This window comes from Bos indicus, chromosome 1 (genome assembly GCF_029378745.1).
Source record: "Bos indicus isolate NIAB-ARS_2022 breed Sahiwal x Tharparkar chromosome 1, NIAB-ARS_B.indTharparkar_mat_pri_1.0, whole genome shotgun sequence".
Taxonomy (NCBI): domain Eukaryota; kingdom Metazoa; phylum Chordata; class Mammalia; order Artiodactyla; family Bovidae; genus Bos; species Bos indicus.
Genome location: NC_091760.1, coordinates 69,285,176 through 69,300,770, shown reverse-complemented (window position 1 = coordinate 69,300,770; position 15,595 = coordinate 69,285,176). Strand labels below are relative to the sequence as shown.

General features: G+C 45.5%; 1 protein-coding gene across 31 annotated transcripts in view; it reads right to left on the bottom strand.

The window, feature by feature from the left end:
* Positions 1–15,595, bottom strand: part of KALRN (kalirin RhoGEF kinase) — a 689,644-nt gene that overhangs the window by 441,014 nt on the left and 233,035 nt on the right. For all 31 annotated transcript variants that reach the window (XM_019956772.2, XM_019956779.2, XM_070800327.1 and 28 more), the window contains 2 exons: positions 8,690–8,882; positions 4,169–4,681 (listed from right to left, as the gene is read on the bottom strand). In XM_019956772.2, coding sequence (XP_019812331.1) covers positions 4,169–4,681; positions 8,690–8,882 — 706 coding nt within the window. The remainder of the gene's footprint in view (positions 1–4,168; positions 4,682–8,689; positions 8,883–15,595) is intronic.

The window sequence follows — 15,595 nt, the reverse complement described above, 5'->3', positions numbered from 1 at the left end:
GACAGGCCCATTAGTTACAGACCAGAGGGCACAGGGCCCAGGCAGTGGTGCTCATCTTCCAGCAAGATGCGTTCTGTGTTACTCGAATCACCTCTGAATTACCCAGCCCTCCCACAAATGGCTCATTAAGGCTTTCCTGTCATTTCTGAGCTGCAATATTTCCCTTTTCTAAGAACTCCTTAATCACAGAGGCTGTGCCTAGGACAGTGGGGTGCACACAGCAGACATAAGTAGTAATAAATAGGACTTGATGACAACCTGCTGCTGACAGACAGAAATTCTGGCTCACTCGTCTTTATCCAAGTGCCTTGTTTTGGGCTCATGACAGCTGCTCAGCAGACGTTTATTAAATGAATGGGTGGCCTGCCTTATGAATTATCTGTAAAACAGAGTCCCTCCTCCCTAAATGTTTAATTGGCAGAGAAAATGGCTCCTTCATGGCCACCCCCGAAATGAGGGATGCATGGGGTCATTGCAGAGGTCAGGGGAAGGTGGTGAGGGGTGGTTTCACTTCTCAAGGCCAGCTGGCAAATGGGAAGTGCTGCCATTATTGAAGGCCTGGGAAACAAGCTGTCACCCACAGGGCCAGAGAGGAGACCGCGTCCACCCCTTTATAAAAATAGAAGCTGGGTGATCACCAGACTCCTCCAATTGCCAAGAGCTTCCCAGATCTGGAGTCAGAGGCCTCCAACAAGCCTCCCACCAGAGAGGAGGCTAAGACGTGGCTCATGCAGTAACTATTTCCTCAGGCCCTTGTTTAGATGTGGATCTGCTCACATAACTCTTACCCAAACCACCATCCTCCTCACCCTCTTTCCAAAACACCAAATAAGTCAAGGGCTGAGGCACTTAGTTCTGCACAGATATTTTAAATTAATCTTGAAGCAATTTAAAAGGATTATTTTTCTCCCCTGCCCCTCACCCAGCACATTTCTGTGGCAGCTAGGTCAAGCCTGAGCAGCATTTCCACCACTGACTCAATATCAAAATATTCCTGGGCTGCCTTTTCCCTATCAGCCTTTCACTCCCTCCGTTGTTTTTTTGATATTCCTCCTTGCCTCCTCTGCACGCACGCATGCGCACACACACACAAACACACACACACACGTGCACAAATATGCAAGCAAATACACTTCTCTTTAAGGCATGAGCATGGATCCTAACAGAGTCCACATACAGAATTCAGGGATCGTAGACTTCAATAGGAAAAAAAATATGCTTTTATTTTTATCCACCGTATGCAGGTCAGGAAGCAACAGTTAGAACTGGACATGGAACAACAGACTGGTTCCAAATAGGAAAAGGAGTACTTCAAGGCTGTGTATTGTCACTCTGCTTATTTAACTTCTATGCAGAGTACATCATGAGAAACGCTGGGCTGAAAGAAACACAAGCTGGAATCAAGATTGCCGGGAGAAATATCAATAACCTCAGATATGCAGATGACACCACCCTTATGGCAGAAAGTGAAGAGGAACTCAAAAGCCTCTTGATGAAAGTGAAAGTGGAGAGTGATAAAGTTGGCTTAAAGCTCAACACTCAGAAAACGAAGATCATAGCATCTGGTCCCGTCACTTCATGGGAAATAGATGGGGAAACAGTGGAAACAGTGTCAGACTTTATTTTTCTGGGCTCCAAAATCACTGCAGATGGTGACTGCAGCCATGAAATTAAAAGACGCTTACTCCTTGGAAGGAAAGTTATGACCAACCTAGATAGCATATTGAAAAGCAGAGACATTACTTTGCCAACAAAGTCCGTCTAGTCAAGGCTATGGTTTTTCCTGTGGTCATGTATGGATGTAAGAGTTGGACTGTGAAGAAGGCTGAGCGCCAAAGAATTGATGCTTTTGAACTGTGGTGTTGGAGAAGACTCTTGAGAGTCCCTTGGACTGCAAGGAGATCCAACCAGTCCATTCTGAAGGAGATCAGCCCTGGGATTTCTTTGGAAGGAATGATGCTAAAGCTGAAACTCCAGTACTTTGGCCACCTCATGTGAAGAGTTGACTCATTGGAAAAGACTCTGATGCTGGGAGGGATTGGGGGCAGGAGGAGAAGGGGACAACAGAGGATGAGATGGCTGGATGGCATCACCAACTCAATGGATGTGAGTCTGAGTGAACTCCGGGAGTTGGTGATGGACAGGGAGGCCTGGCGTGCTGCGATTCATGGGGTCGCAAAGATTCGGACATGACTGAGCGACTGAACTGAACTGAACTGAAAGAAGTACCTAAGTTGCTATACTTTAAGAATTTTAATAACTGTACTTCAATAATTATTTTCCAACTGGCAGTGTGATCTTAGGGAAGCCACTGTACCTCTCTGAGCTTCCATTTCCTCCATATGAATTAAGAATAATAATACACCATACAATTCTGTGAGCATGAACTGTGAGGCAGCATTACTGCTTGGCTGCCTGGTACTAGGCTGACTCTAGGTCAGCCTTCTCTACCTGGGGGCTTCTGTGGTAAGGCATGTTATGCTGTTTTGTTTTGTAAATGGGCACTGTCTGGGCCCTTTTAGGCTTTCCATTTCCTGAACTTGAAGGATGCCGTGAAGTGCCTCAAACTCAAACACATCTAGGCAGACCCAAGTCCCCTACCTCCCTGAAACAGGCACCCAGGCCAGGATGCAAAGCAGATGTCCTACCTCAGAGCAGAAAAAATCTCAAGTAAAAATGAAATGCTCCAGACCTTTCCAACACTGGTCACAGAGGCCAAAACACATGGCTCTGGCTTTACAGAGTAGCTGGCTCCTGACCTGCTGTTTCTTCTCACTTGGATATGAGCAGGGGGTTCTGCAGTCCATGTGCTCCAAACCTCAGGCCCAGGCCAGGCTAGGGTCAGACTCAGGCTGCCTGGCCACTGGGTCAAGAGTCCTCAGAAAGGGCAGAGGAAACCTTGAAACTCCAAAAGTTGTGCAAGAAACTTCTATCTCTTCCAAACTCTGGATTAAATGATGTTTAAAAGTTCTGTTGTAGAAAGGGGTCATGTACTCTTTTAAAATTATATGTATTGATTTTCATCTGATTATAAATTATAAAAGATTGGAAAGCACAGAAAACTTACACAGAGAGATTAAAATTAATCATAATCCTTGCCCCTGGAAATAAAAACTATTAATGGTGAATGTTTTTCCAGCTATACCTATATTGGCACACTTACTATATAAACTAGGATCATAATTATATAGTTTTGTATCTTGATTTCATCACTTAAAATACCTAGAGACATTTTCAGTATAGGCTCTTAAAAGACACAAAACTATTATATCAGACACTGTCTGTAAGACTCACAGGTTACTGAGAGTCATGGTGTTCCTACTAGTGATATTATATATTTAAATTTTATTCCCAGAAAATTGATAAGAGAGCCCCTTTCACTCCTCTTAAAAGTATATGCAGCAGTCAACTCTCTTCTTTAGCTCAGAGAGCATCTAGAGAAGATATTTTCCATCCTTAGCAAAGAGGCACTATAGGGTATTTTCCTTTTTCACTTTTCTCTTTTTCACTGATAAGGGGAAAGCTTTGAAAATTTACTGCTGGAAAAAATATCTTGCTTGAGAAAATGTGCAGCAGTGAGGAAAAACCTCCAGAAATAAAGTGGTATGGCAGGAAGAGAGCCCTGGACTTCAAATGGAAGACAGCTAGATTCCCATGTCAAGCTACTATTGTAGCCCCAAGATCAAAGAACACCCAACATCACCCACTCAAAGGGCCAAAGGACTGTATAGACTAAATGAGACTCTGTATGCAGAAGTGCTTTGTCAATAGTCAAGTATAGTGCAGGGCAATAATCACTAAGTCATGTTGCGGTTGGTAATACCATTGTTACTTCTGTTGCTCGGCCGGCTGGACCCATTCACAGCACGCCCCAAGAGGGGCAGTGTCCAACAGTGCAAAAGTGTGGAGTCTGCAGCCACGCTGCACCTCCTAGTTTGCCCAAGATATTTAGCTTCTCAGTTTCTTCACCTGTAAAATGGGATGATGATAACATACCTACCTCGTAGGACTCCTGACAGATTAAAATGGGTTAATTTACACACGGTGCACAGAACAGTACCTGATGCATAATAAACACTACATGAGGGGAGCTTTAAAAAGCTGGACTAGCAGTATCTGTGTGTGCCCCCACCCCAGCCCCACTCAGGTCTGGCCGGCACGCCCCTACCTTTTCAGCATCCTGCTCGAAGAGCCGCAGCTGGAAGCACTGGTCTAGCTTGAGCTTGCGCACATGCCACATCTGGTGCAGGTGCTGCCGGGTGGAGTGCAGCTTGTCCAACAGGCTGGTGATCTTGGGCACCAAGCTCTGGAAGTCGGCACTGCCCGGGATGCAGTTGCGCCCTGAGAAGCCGTCACTGCAGCGGATGCACTGCAGCAGTCGCTGCCCCTCCCGGTCCAGCTCCTCCACAGGCGCCTTCAGCACCTTCTTCTTCAGCTGTGTGTGTTCATCAATTAGCCGCCTCGAGCCCTCCACATCCACGGGGAACTCCTTCCGGGCCAGCATCTCCTGCAGGTCTTCAAGGCGTGAGAGCAGGTGTACGGCGCTGTTGAAGAACTCCTCCAGGGAGAGCCGCAGCTCGATCCACTCCTCGTGGTTGTAGTCCAGGGAGCCATCGAACTCCTCCGTCAGCTGGGAGGGGTCCACCAGCTTCGTGAGGCCCTCCACGGACACCATGCTTGTCTGGGATGGGCAGACACAGAGAGGGAGACTCAGTGATGCATGGGCAAGTCTGGGGAAGACCCCCAGGGGAGCCGTGGTCAGAAAAGAGAAAGTCAAGAGGAAAGGCCAAGATACGTCTAGAAAATGACCAGACCCTGCCTGGAAAAGGGCAAGTGGGAGAATGTGCAGCCTCCTGATCAGATGTCACAATCAGCCAAGGTCAGTAGTTTCAACAGACTAGCTGACTGGTTCAAAAAGTCTCTTCACCTGCCACCATTTGCCACTGAAGGAATGACTGTCTTTATGTCCCTACTGTCCTCATTTTCCTCTCCCCAAGTCCACCACAACAGGATGCTAGAAGCTGGGAGAATAGACTGAATCCAGTCCCAGGGGCCTAGTTCTCAATAGCTTTAAAACCCAGGATCCTATCCTCATGGGTGGATTAAACAGTGAGGGTCAGTTTTGAGCTGCAAGGGTCTCAGAGTTGATCTTCCTGTATCTGTCCACGAGCAGATGCCCTTCTCTGGTGCAGAGAACAGACAGGGCTTGGGGACAGGGAGTCTGGGTCCCCCATTTTCTCTGAGCCCCCTACAAGCTCTTAGAGAGTAGAGTGCAGAAGGTTTGTCTCTGGGACGCAGAGCAGCAAGTGATGGCACAGGAAACCACTCTAATTTACCAAGAAAGATCTTTTCCTTCCTACAGGATTACCTGATTCTGTTTCCTGGAGAAGGAGAGGCAACTAGAGAATATCTAGATCCAAGGTCCAACCCTACAATTAACAATTGTGCAAATTAGGTAAACCAAGTTTGCAGAGCTTCTGTTCCTTCCACTGTATAATGGAGATAATAATGGGCTGTGTGTAAAGTGCCTAGGGCACAGAGTCAGCGCATGCTCAGACCCAGTTAGCGCTCACTGGGATAGCGCTCATCCTTTCTGAAGCCCTTAAATGCACATGCCCTTCTGTCTAGCTGATCTTTGAGCATCTCCTCCTCTTCTCCCTTTTCCCTCTATCTCCTTCCAAAGACATAGAAAGGGGCTCTGAAACTGGACTGCTCATCAGAGCCCCTTGGCAAGTTTACGAAAACACTGATGCTCAAATCCTTGTCCCTAGAAACTCTCATCTAGTTGGCCTGGACTGGAACTTGGGCATGGGTAGCTTTAAAAGCTCCTAATGTGCAACCCGGAGAAGGCAATGGCATCCCACTCCAGTACTCTTGCCTGGAAAATCCCATGGACGGAGGAGCCTGGTAGGCTGCAGTCCATGGGGTCGCTAAGAGTCGGACACGACTGAGCGACTTCACTTTCACTTTTCATTTTCATGCATTGGAGAAGGAAATGGCAACCCACTCCAATGTTCTTGCCTGGAGAATCCCAGGGATGGGGGAGCCTGGTGGGCTGCCGTCTATGGCGTTGCTAAGAGTCAGACACGACTGAGTGACTTGACTTTCACTTTTCACTTTCATGCATTGGAGAAGGAAATGGCAACCCACTCCAGTGTTCTTGCCTGGAGAGTCCCAGGGACGGGGGAGCCTGGTGGGCTGCTGTCTCTAGGGTTGCACAGAGTTAGACACAACTGAAGCGACTTAGCAGCAGCAGCAATGTGCAACCAGTGACACACCTCTGCAGATCCAAATCCCTGCTACTCACAACGCAGCCCTGGAACCAGGAGCACTAGCACCACGTGGGAGCTTGTTAGAAATCCAGGATCTCAGGCCCCACCTAAACCTGCTGGGTCAGAATCTGCATCTAAGATCCCTAGGGACTTTGTGCATTAAATCCAAGAAGGCTTCTTTTAGAGCACTTTCCCCCTTTGAATTTGGCCCCAAGTTTACCACTTCCGGGAAGTCTCCCATGATTTCATTCACCAATTTTTCTTTAAGTATCTGCCATTGAAAATGCCAGGACTCTCATCTCTTAGCACTTATTGCCTCAGTCTATACTAAGTACTGGAGAAGGCAATGGCACCCCACTCCAGTACTCTTGCCTGTCAAATCCCATGGACGGAGGAGCCTGGTAGGCTGCAGTCCATGGGGTTGCTAGGAGTCGGACCCGACTGAGCGACTTCACTTTCACTTTTCACTTTCATGCATTGGAGAAGGAAATGGCAACCCACTCCAGTGTTATTGCCTGGAGAATCCCAGGGACGGGGGAGCCTGGTGGGCTGCCGTCTCTGGGGTCGCACAGAGTTGGGCACGACTGAAGTGAATTAGCAGCAGCAGCATACTAAGTACCTCATCTGCTCTTTGTGAAACACTACTTTATAAGCATTCTTTCAAGTGGGAAGCTCCCAGCTCTCTCTCCTGTTCTTCATGGTTAAGGAGGTAAAGACCAGCTTTCTCAACTTGGGGTGAAGCGGATGCAGGGAGATGGAAAATGCTGGGCAGCTGTGCTGAAGCACAAGTTTGAAGACTTGGAAAGATTGTTTCCAGTCATTTCAACTAATAAATTTATAAGCCTGTTGTCACTGCTTCTGTATATAAACAAACCCAAAATACACAAAGCATTTATTTCCCTACAGGACTCCTAGTGCTGGGGAAGATGAGAGTTAACTGTTTTTACACCAAGTTGAATTTCTCATATTATTTACATAGAGAACTGCCTCTCAGCTGGTCTCATTGCTGTGCTCAAATTGCAGCCTACTGGGGCCACCCCCCCTCCACACACACACACACACACACACACATACACACACACACACACACAGGTGCTCCCGGCCCCTAGGGCCAAGCCTCTGGAATGGGAAGTTACTGATAGATTAAGGGCAGCTCTGCTTTCCAACATGAACACATACTGTACTCAGGGTTCATCCTCTTGCAGATGAGGGCAAAGTTCCCAGAAAGGGGGAACAGCTCGGATTTGGCTGGAACAAAGATTCCTAAATCATTGCTTTAATATGTTGTCACTAAAGGCTCTCAGGGGACTCATATGGCCTCTAGAAAAATCTAGTTAAAAAACAACATGTTTTCTGAGTGTAAAAGTAATACAAAATTCTCAAAAGAAAGTAGAAAAACATGAAAATCAAATCACTCCTCCAGCCACCTCAAATAAAGCACTGTTACCATTTTCATGTATTTCTCAGTCTTCCTCTCCATATACTATACACTTAAAACCAACGGCATTGAAACATGTATAATATCATATATGAAACGAGTCGCCAGTCCAGGTTCGATGCACAATACTGGATGCTTGGGGCTGGTGCACTGGGACGACCCAGAGGGATGGTACGGGGAGGGAGGAGGGAGGAGGGTTCAGGATGGGGAACACGTGTATACCTGTGGCGGATTTATGTTGATATATGGCAAAACCAATACAATATTGTAAAGTTAAAAAAGAAAAGAAAAAGAATTAGATTAGACTATTAGATAATTAAAAAAATAAATTATATTGCTAATACTGTCTTATAACTTGTTTTTAGAAAAACAATATATCATGCACATTTTTCAGTGACACGATTGTTCTAAATATGATTTTAATGGCCTTATAGTACTTGTGTATTAATGTAGCCATAATTAATGGATATTTAGGATACAAACTATACGTATGTTTGTATATATATGTATATGTGTAAATATGTGTGTATACATATGTATGTATATTACTGCAAAAAACAATGTGATGAATATCCCTGTAGACATTTGTTTGTTTATAATTATTAGTTATTCACCTTTTTTTTTTAATTTTTATATTAAAAACATTTTCCTAGAAGGAGAATTAAAAGATCAGTAGATATAAACTCTTTTTAAGGCATCTGACCCAAATTACAAGGTTGCCCCCAGAAACAATTCCTCTGACTTCCACTCACCAGTAGACACAGGACTGCTTAAAGACTCTGTGCCCTTGGGACAATCTCGTGGGCCTCTCCTCCCTTCTGAGAATCTCACTGGAAAGGCCACAGTGACCCAGGAATCCTGAATTATCAGCCAGTCCCTGACATGTTGGGGATTTTAGGGTGGTGGAGAAGGGCAGGTGAGAAATGGGTGGGTGGCAGAAAGGGGAGGAAACAGGAGCTAAGAGAGAGGTCGGCCTCACCTCAAAGATGAACTTGGAGCTGCCAAAGTTGGTCTTCTGTTTCTGCCAGAAGTTGTCGGGTTTGATGATGAGGGCCACATGGATCTCAGCGGGAAAGGCTTCTTGCAGCGTCTTGAGGAGGGGCTTGATGAGGTCCCACTTGGACCCCCGCATATCGATGATGACAGTGAAGCCACGTTTGCACACGTCCTCGCTGTGGGGAGGTCAGAGGGCAGGCATGGTCACTCTGGGCTGCTGCGACTTTGCAGTACACAGTCGAAAAGCATCTGGAAACCTGCATTCCTCTTAATCTGGACCAACCTTCCAACTTCACACCAGGTCTCCTGGCTGTCTTCCAATGTAACTCAAAATGTACTGCCTCAGAAAACCTTTTGCGATTAACCTCATTTGACCAAGGGCATCTGGCTTCTCCCAGCACTTAGCAAATAACTCAGCCTTCCCTGTAGTCAACTGCACTTGTTGGGACGTTTATGGTTTCAGCATTCACTATTGTGTTAGAGTTTCTTTTAATTCTTGTCTCCCTCTCTTGCTTCTGGGATGAATCATCTTTTCTCCATTTGAATGCTGTACAAGCTCTCTAAAGACAGGGATGTTGCTGCCCTTAGATCTGAAATGGAAAGTCCTCGGCATGAGTGCTATCCTTCCCCAGGCCCACATCAATGGTAGCCACTGGAATGCTTTACCACTGAACCGAACCTGGGCCAAAGAATCTTTTTCAAAAAAAGGGATCTAGGCTGATTCTATCAATTGATTAGAGATGGTACACAAGGTATTGATAACACCACTGTATTTAAGACGTATTACTTGTAGTTCAAATTGTATGTCAATTTTGACAAATTGTTGGGTAATGCCAATTACTCTTAAATGGCCAAGCGTGGGACTGATTAGAACAGTGGATGTGGTCCCATAGTCTCACACACTTCCATTACAAGAGTCGGGTATAAAAAGGCACATTTCAGGAAGTTAAGTAAGGGGAACTACTCTTGAAATTAACGCAAGATGAAATGACAGTGACCAACTTGAAAACTGAAAACTAATCAGACTAAGTGAATCAATATGATGCTACAAACTTATTTAAACAGTTGGACTTTATAACACCTAATAATTTAAAGAAAAAAGAAAGTCAAAACGGTTATAACATCTCAGTTTGGAATAAATTCTATGTTTTGGTAGTTAGGGGGCTTTTCTTGCTTTATTCAATCTATGTATTTATTTTCTAACTCAAAACAGACTTTGGTTAATTCACATGTTTGTATAAATACTGGTGTAACATTTCCTTAGGGTGCTTGTCTTAATTTTCTATTACCCAGACTGTACTCTGGAGAAGGCAATGGCAACCCACTCCAGTACTCTTGCCTGAACAATCCCATGGATGGAGGGGCCTGGTGGGCTGCAGTCTATGGGGTCACTAGGAGTCGGACACGACTGAGCGACTTCACTTTATCTTTTCACTTTCATGCATTGGAGAAGGCAATGACAACCCACTCCAGTGTTCTTGCCTGGAGAATCCCAGGGACAGGGGAGCCTGGTGGGCTGCCATCTCTGGGGTCGCACAGAGTCAGACACGACTGAAGTGACTTAGCAGCAGTAGCAGCAGCAGCAGACTGTACTCGCTTAAAGCCCTGTGCATGTTGCATGCTCCACAGTCATGTACCACCAGCTACCAATCACTTATTGCTACTGGAGGTAAGGCTACAATTGGAGGATTTAGTCTACAAATGGAAACAAAATTCTGTTTCAGGCTTCACTCTCGAATCTCAACCAGTGATAAACTTGTCAGACTTTTGAAGAGACCACAGCTCTTGCAATTGTGTGAATGTCTCAAGCATAAGGCAGCTTATTGGGCCTCCCAGTTATACAGGAAACTCCCCAGGCAGGACAGACACTCTTTCCATTTCTTCTTGTTGACACAAAGGATTAGACTCAGCAAGGAAGAAGGTTGAGCCTTCTGTTTCTCCGCAAATCCTATATCCCAAAGGAAAGCAGTTACTTCTCCTACTCTGACATTTACTGAGTCAGTAAGGGCCAGCGTAATTCTATATTATTGTATGAAGGCAATGTACCTTTTACTTAAATTGCAGAATTTCTTTCCCATTGTAAGAAAACACCTGCTAATCATAGAAAAGTTAAAATATTCAGAGATCTGTATAAGAGATACTAATGATAGGGATGTATAATACTCAGGCCTATTTCCTTCCAGCCTTTTTTGTGCATGTAATTTTCATACCCTATAGTGCTCTACCTTTCACTGCAACACAGAATTTTTCTCATGTCTCAGATTTTTTTGAAATGATTACATTTAATGGCTTCCCTGGTGGCTCAGAGGTTAAAGCGTCTGCCTGCAGTGTGGGAGACCAGGATTCGATCACTGGGTTGGAAAGATCCCCTGGAGAAGTAAATGGCAACCCACTCCAGTATCCTTGCCTGGAGAATCCCATGGATGGAGGAGCCTGATGGGCTACAGTCCATGGGGTTGCAAAGAGTTGGACATGACTGAGCGACTTCACTTCACTTGCAGCTCAGTCAGTAAAGAATCTGCCTGTAGTATAGGAGACCTGGGTTTGATCCCTGGGTTGGGAAGATCCCCTGGAGAAGGAAATGACAACCCACTCCAGTATCCTTGCCTGGAAAATCTCATGGACACAGGAGCCTGGTGGGCTGCAGTCCATGGGGTTGCAAAGAGTTGGGCACAACTGAGTGACTAATACTTACTTACTTAATGACACAAAATCCATCTTATAACTACACCATAGTTTATTTAATCATTCTCATTACAGCTTTACAAAAGGGCACATCAATTTACATGTATACCAGCAAAGCATAAGTGTACCCCCTGCCCCAACTACTGTATCCTCATCAGCACTGATTATTGAATTTTTTAAATCTTTGCCAATTTTCTAAGAAAAATATTGTATTACATTTATATTGGCATTTCTTTGCTTACTGGCTATAGCTTATTGACCTATAAGAATTTCTTCTGTGACTTACCTGATCATTTCTTTTAACTATTTTTCTATTTCAGTTTAATGGCATTTCTTATTGAGCTTAGCTTCATTTGCAAATGGAAGTCACTTGGTCTTGTCTGACTCTTTGCAACCCCATGGATTATACAGTCCATGGAATTCTCCAGGCAAGAATACTGGAGTGGGTAGAAGTTCCCTTCTCCAGGAGATCTTCCCAACCCAGGAATTGAACCGGGGTCTCCTGCATTGCAGGCAGATTCTTTACCAGCTGAGCTACCAGGGAAGCCCAAGTCTGACTCACATTTGCTGCATGCCCACTTAGGCCAGGCATTGCACAGTAATAGGGGGTCTTCCCTTCTCTTAGAGATGACTGACTTCCTTGTTTACCAGCTCCTCAGGCCCCGTCGCTGTTACCATAATTATGTAGACATGAGAAAACCCCATCCCTAACAACAAAGAGTCAGTGTTGCTACCAAGAGCTGGAGTTTGACTATCCCAGATCTCAATGTGGTCATCAGTAACAGCTCACACACTGTTAACAAATAATTTCTGACAACTAAAAGGGAAATCAGGTACTAATACTCTCTAGGAAGTTCTCACTAGCTCAGGAGATGGAGAAAGAGGCCCAGAGGCTGAATGCTGAGAGATAACCTAATTGGGTTTCCCTGGTGGCTCAGACTGAAAGGAATCTGCCTGCAATGTGGGAGACCTGGGTTCAATCCCTGGGACGGGAAGATCCCCCGGAGAAGGAAATGGCAACCCACTCCAGTATTCTTGCCTGGAGAATCCCACGGACAGAGGAGCCTGGTGGGCTACAGTTCATGGGGTCACAAAGAGTTGGACATGACTGAGCAACTAACAATTTCACTTTCAACCTAATTGGCATCTCTCTGTGAAAATAGCTAATCTACCAAAGTGCTTTCTCTGTGTGATTTGAATCAAAAAGCATAGCCAGGGGAGGGTAAGGAACTTTTTATCATGTGCTTGTTGTGCCACGGACTGTGGTTAGACACTTAACCCATGTTATTTCATTTTGTTCTCACAATGACCTATAAACTTGGCGTGGTTATCATCATATAAGAGATGATGCCACGGAGGCAGAGGATGTGCCTAAGGTTACGTGACTGGTAGGTGCCCAGCACAGAATCCAAACCAGGACCACTGACTCCAAAGCCCACACTCAGGTTACCACATCAGATCACACCTACCAGTGCACTGCGTGTGGCGCTTTTGTGACTGGGTGTGGAATGAAGGGTCAGTGATGAGGGGACCAGATTAGGAGACGGGGGAAATTAGGGCAAGGAATCCAAGTGTATGGCTTCATTCTACAGTCTTCAAAAATCACAAAAGCACAGAAGCAAAAGATCATGGCAAATTCAGAAAGTTCAAGTAATTCACTTTGGTTTAGGCACAGGGGTAAGAGACAGCGTGGTGAGACAGTGTGGTCCGAGTGCCTCAGAGAGCCCTATTCAGGCTCTGACCCTCCTTTTCCACACCCTCCCCCCAGAGAATAAGGAGACTTGCCACAGAGAGTCCAGGCTGCCCCTACCCTTTTCCAGACCAAATTCCTTGTCCCTGACATCCTAAAATTTTCAGCTCAAAGGGCCCTTAACCTACTTCCTGAGCTCATATGTGCCTCTCTCCTAGGTTCCATCCCCAGGGGGTAAAGAACACTACCAGTGTGAGCACCTTGGTCTGAGGGGTGGCAAAGAGCTGCTATTTTCAAAGATGTGGCTAAAACATGGATGTGTCAGCCAGGGCGTCCACATGCATGTAGGGGGCCCTTCCACAATCAAAGACAGACCTAGGAGGTAGGCAGAGAAGGGGGGCAGAGCATGGAACACAGAGAAGTCTAACAAATATGAATCTGAAGTTAGCCTCCTAGGTTGCTATGAAAATATTTTTGTCAAGGTGGAAGGGTAGAACACATTTTTTTCTAACAGTTCATTAACTTGCTATATTAATTTTCAATATTTAGACACAGGGTATGTAGGTTTCCATTTGTACTCCTGCCCCACCTAGCATTGCAATGTTAGAAGCAGGTCTCAAATTCAGAAGCAACTTGTACCACGGCAGGAGTGCTGCATTTATCCCTAAGGGCAATGAGGGACAGAACATGATCAGGTGATTTGGGAAGATTACCCCTCCAGGTGTGCAGAGGGAGAATAAATTGGGGTCAGCCAGACAGAGTAGGAGAGCAAAAGCAGCAGAAGCAAAGAGACCACCTCCCTAGGACTAAAATGTGTCCTAAATGAAGCCTTTTTTGGGCTACCTGATTTAAAGCTGCAGCTGTCCTCTACCACTCCCTACATCCCTTCCCTGATTTATAGTCTCCTTAGTGTTCTTGCCTGGAAAATCGCAGGGACAGGGGAGCCTGGTGGGCTGCCATCTATGGGGTCGCACAGAGTCGGACATGACTGAAGCGACTTAGCAGCAGCAGCAGTAGTACTCATTAACCAGTGATTTGGTGGCAAAGACAGTAAAGAATTTGCCTGCAGTGAGGGAGATGTGGGTTCAATCCCTGGGTCAGAAAGATCTCCTGGAGAAGGAAATGGCAACTCACTCTAATATTCTTGTCTGGAGAATTCCATGGAGAGAGGAATCTGGTTACCATCTGGAGTGTGTATTTTACTTATTCATTTTTACTGTCCATTTTCCCCTTAATGGAAAGTAACCTCAATGAGGGAAGGGCTGTTTGTGTTGACTTCACTGCTAGATTCCCTGTGCCTACAGTACCTGGGGCAGGCTAAGACTCAACATATTGAGGAAGGAGGGTAGCAGGTAAGGGTATGATAGAATCTAGAGCCAACACACCTTGGTCAAAATCCCAGCTCCATCATCTACCTGTTGAGGAAACTTAGGCAAGTACCTTTAAACCTCTACATCTCAGTTCCTTCACTATAAACTGTGAATAATAGTAACTACATTACAGAGTTATTTTAGAGATTAGGTTTGTGAAGATACATAAAGCACTTACGGTGGTGCTGGGCACATATCCCTACTATGCAAGTCTAAGCTTCTGGGGGAGACACTGTTGGTGTCCCACCCAGGGCAATTCTGTTGATCTTTGTGCCCAGTCCCCAGCCCATAAGTGTTGCGGCAATCAGCTTATGCCTGAGACCATCTCAGGAGACTTGCCTTTGACTGATGGGTGCACTTTTCCAAAAGACATGTGGCAGTTATACCCCTATCCCAATGGGGCCAGTGCTTCTCTTATACAGAGGTGCCTTTCACTCAAGGCAGGGTATCTCTGAAGTGTGACTTATACTCCAGAGCCTTCTCTCTCCCCTGAGTGTCACCACTGGACTTCATCTTTGCTCAGTCCTGCTCCTTCCTACTCTGTACCTCCAACTCCTTTACAATTTTTTCCTGAAGAGAATGCCCTTTAACAGACAATTTCTGTCTGAGTCCCTGTCTCAAGAAACAGTCACACATACATCAATTTCATAAATATATGACATTCTGAAGGCAATCTGAGGTATAGTCTTGAGATTAAAAGAGAAATATGAGTTGCAAATTTTGACTTGGGAGTCATACTATGCCTGGCACATAGTAGGTGTTCAATAACATTTGCTAAATGAATAATCCATAAACATTGGCAGCAGATATGCACAGAAGTGGGTGACATCACCCAATGAAGACAAGTAAGATGAAAAAAGGGCTCCCTGATAGTTCAGTTGGTAAAGAATCTGCCTGCAATGCAGGAGACCCTAGTTAGATTTCTGGGTTGGGAAGAGCCGCTGGAGAAGGGATAGGCTACCCACTCCAGTATTCTTAGGCTGCTGCTGCTAAGTCCCTTCAGTCGTGTCTGACTCTGTGTGACCCCATAGATGGCAGCCCACCAGGCTCCCCCGTCGCTGGGATTCTCCAGGCAAGAACACGAGTGGGTTGCCATTTCCTTCTCCAATGCATGAAAGTGAAAAGTGAAAGTGAAGTCGCTCAG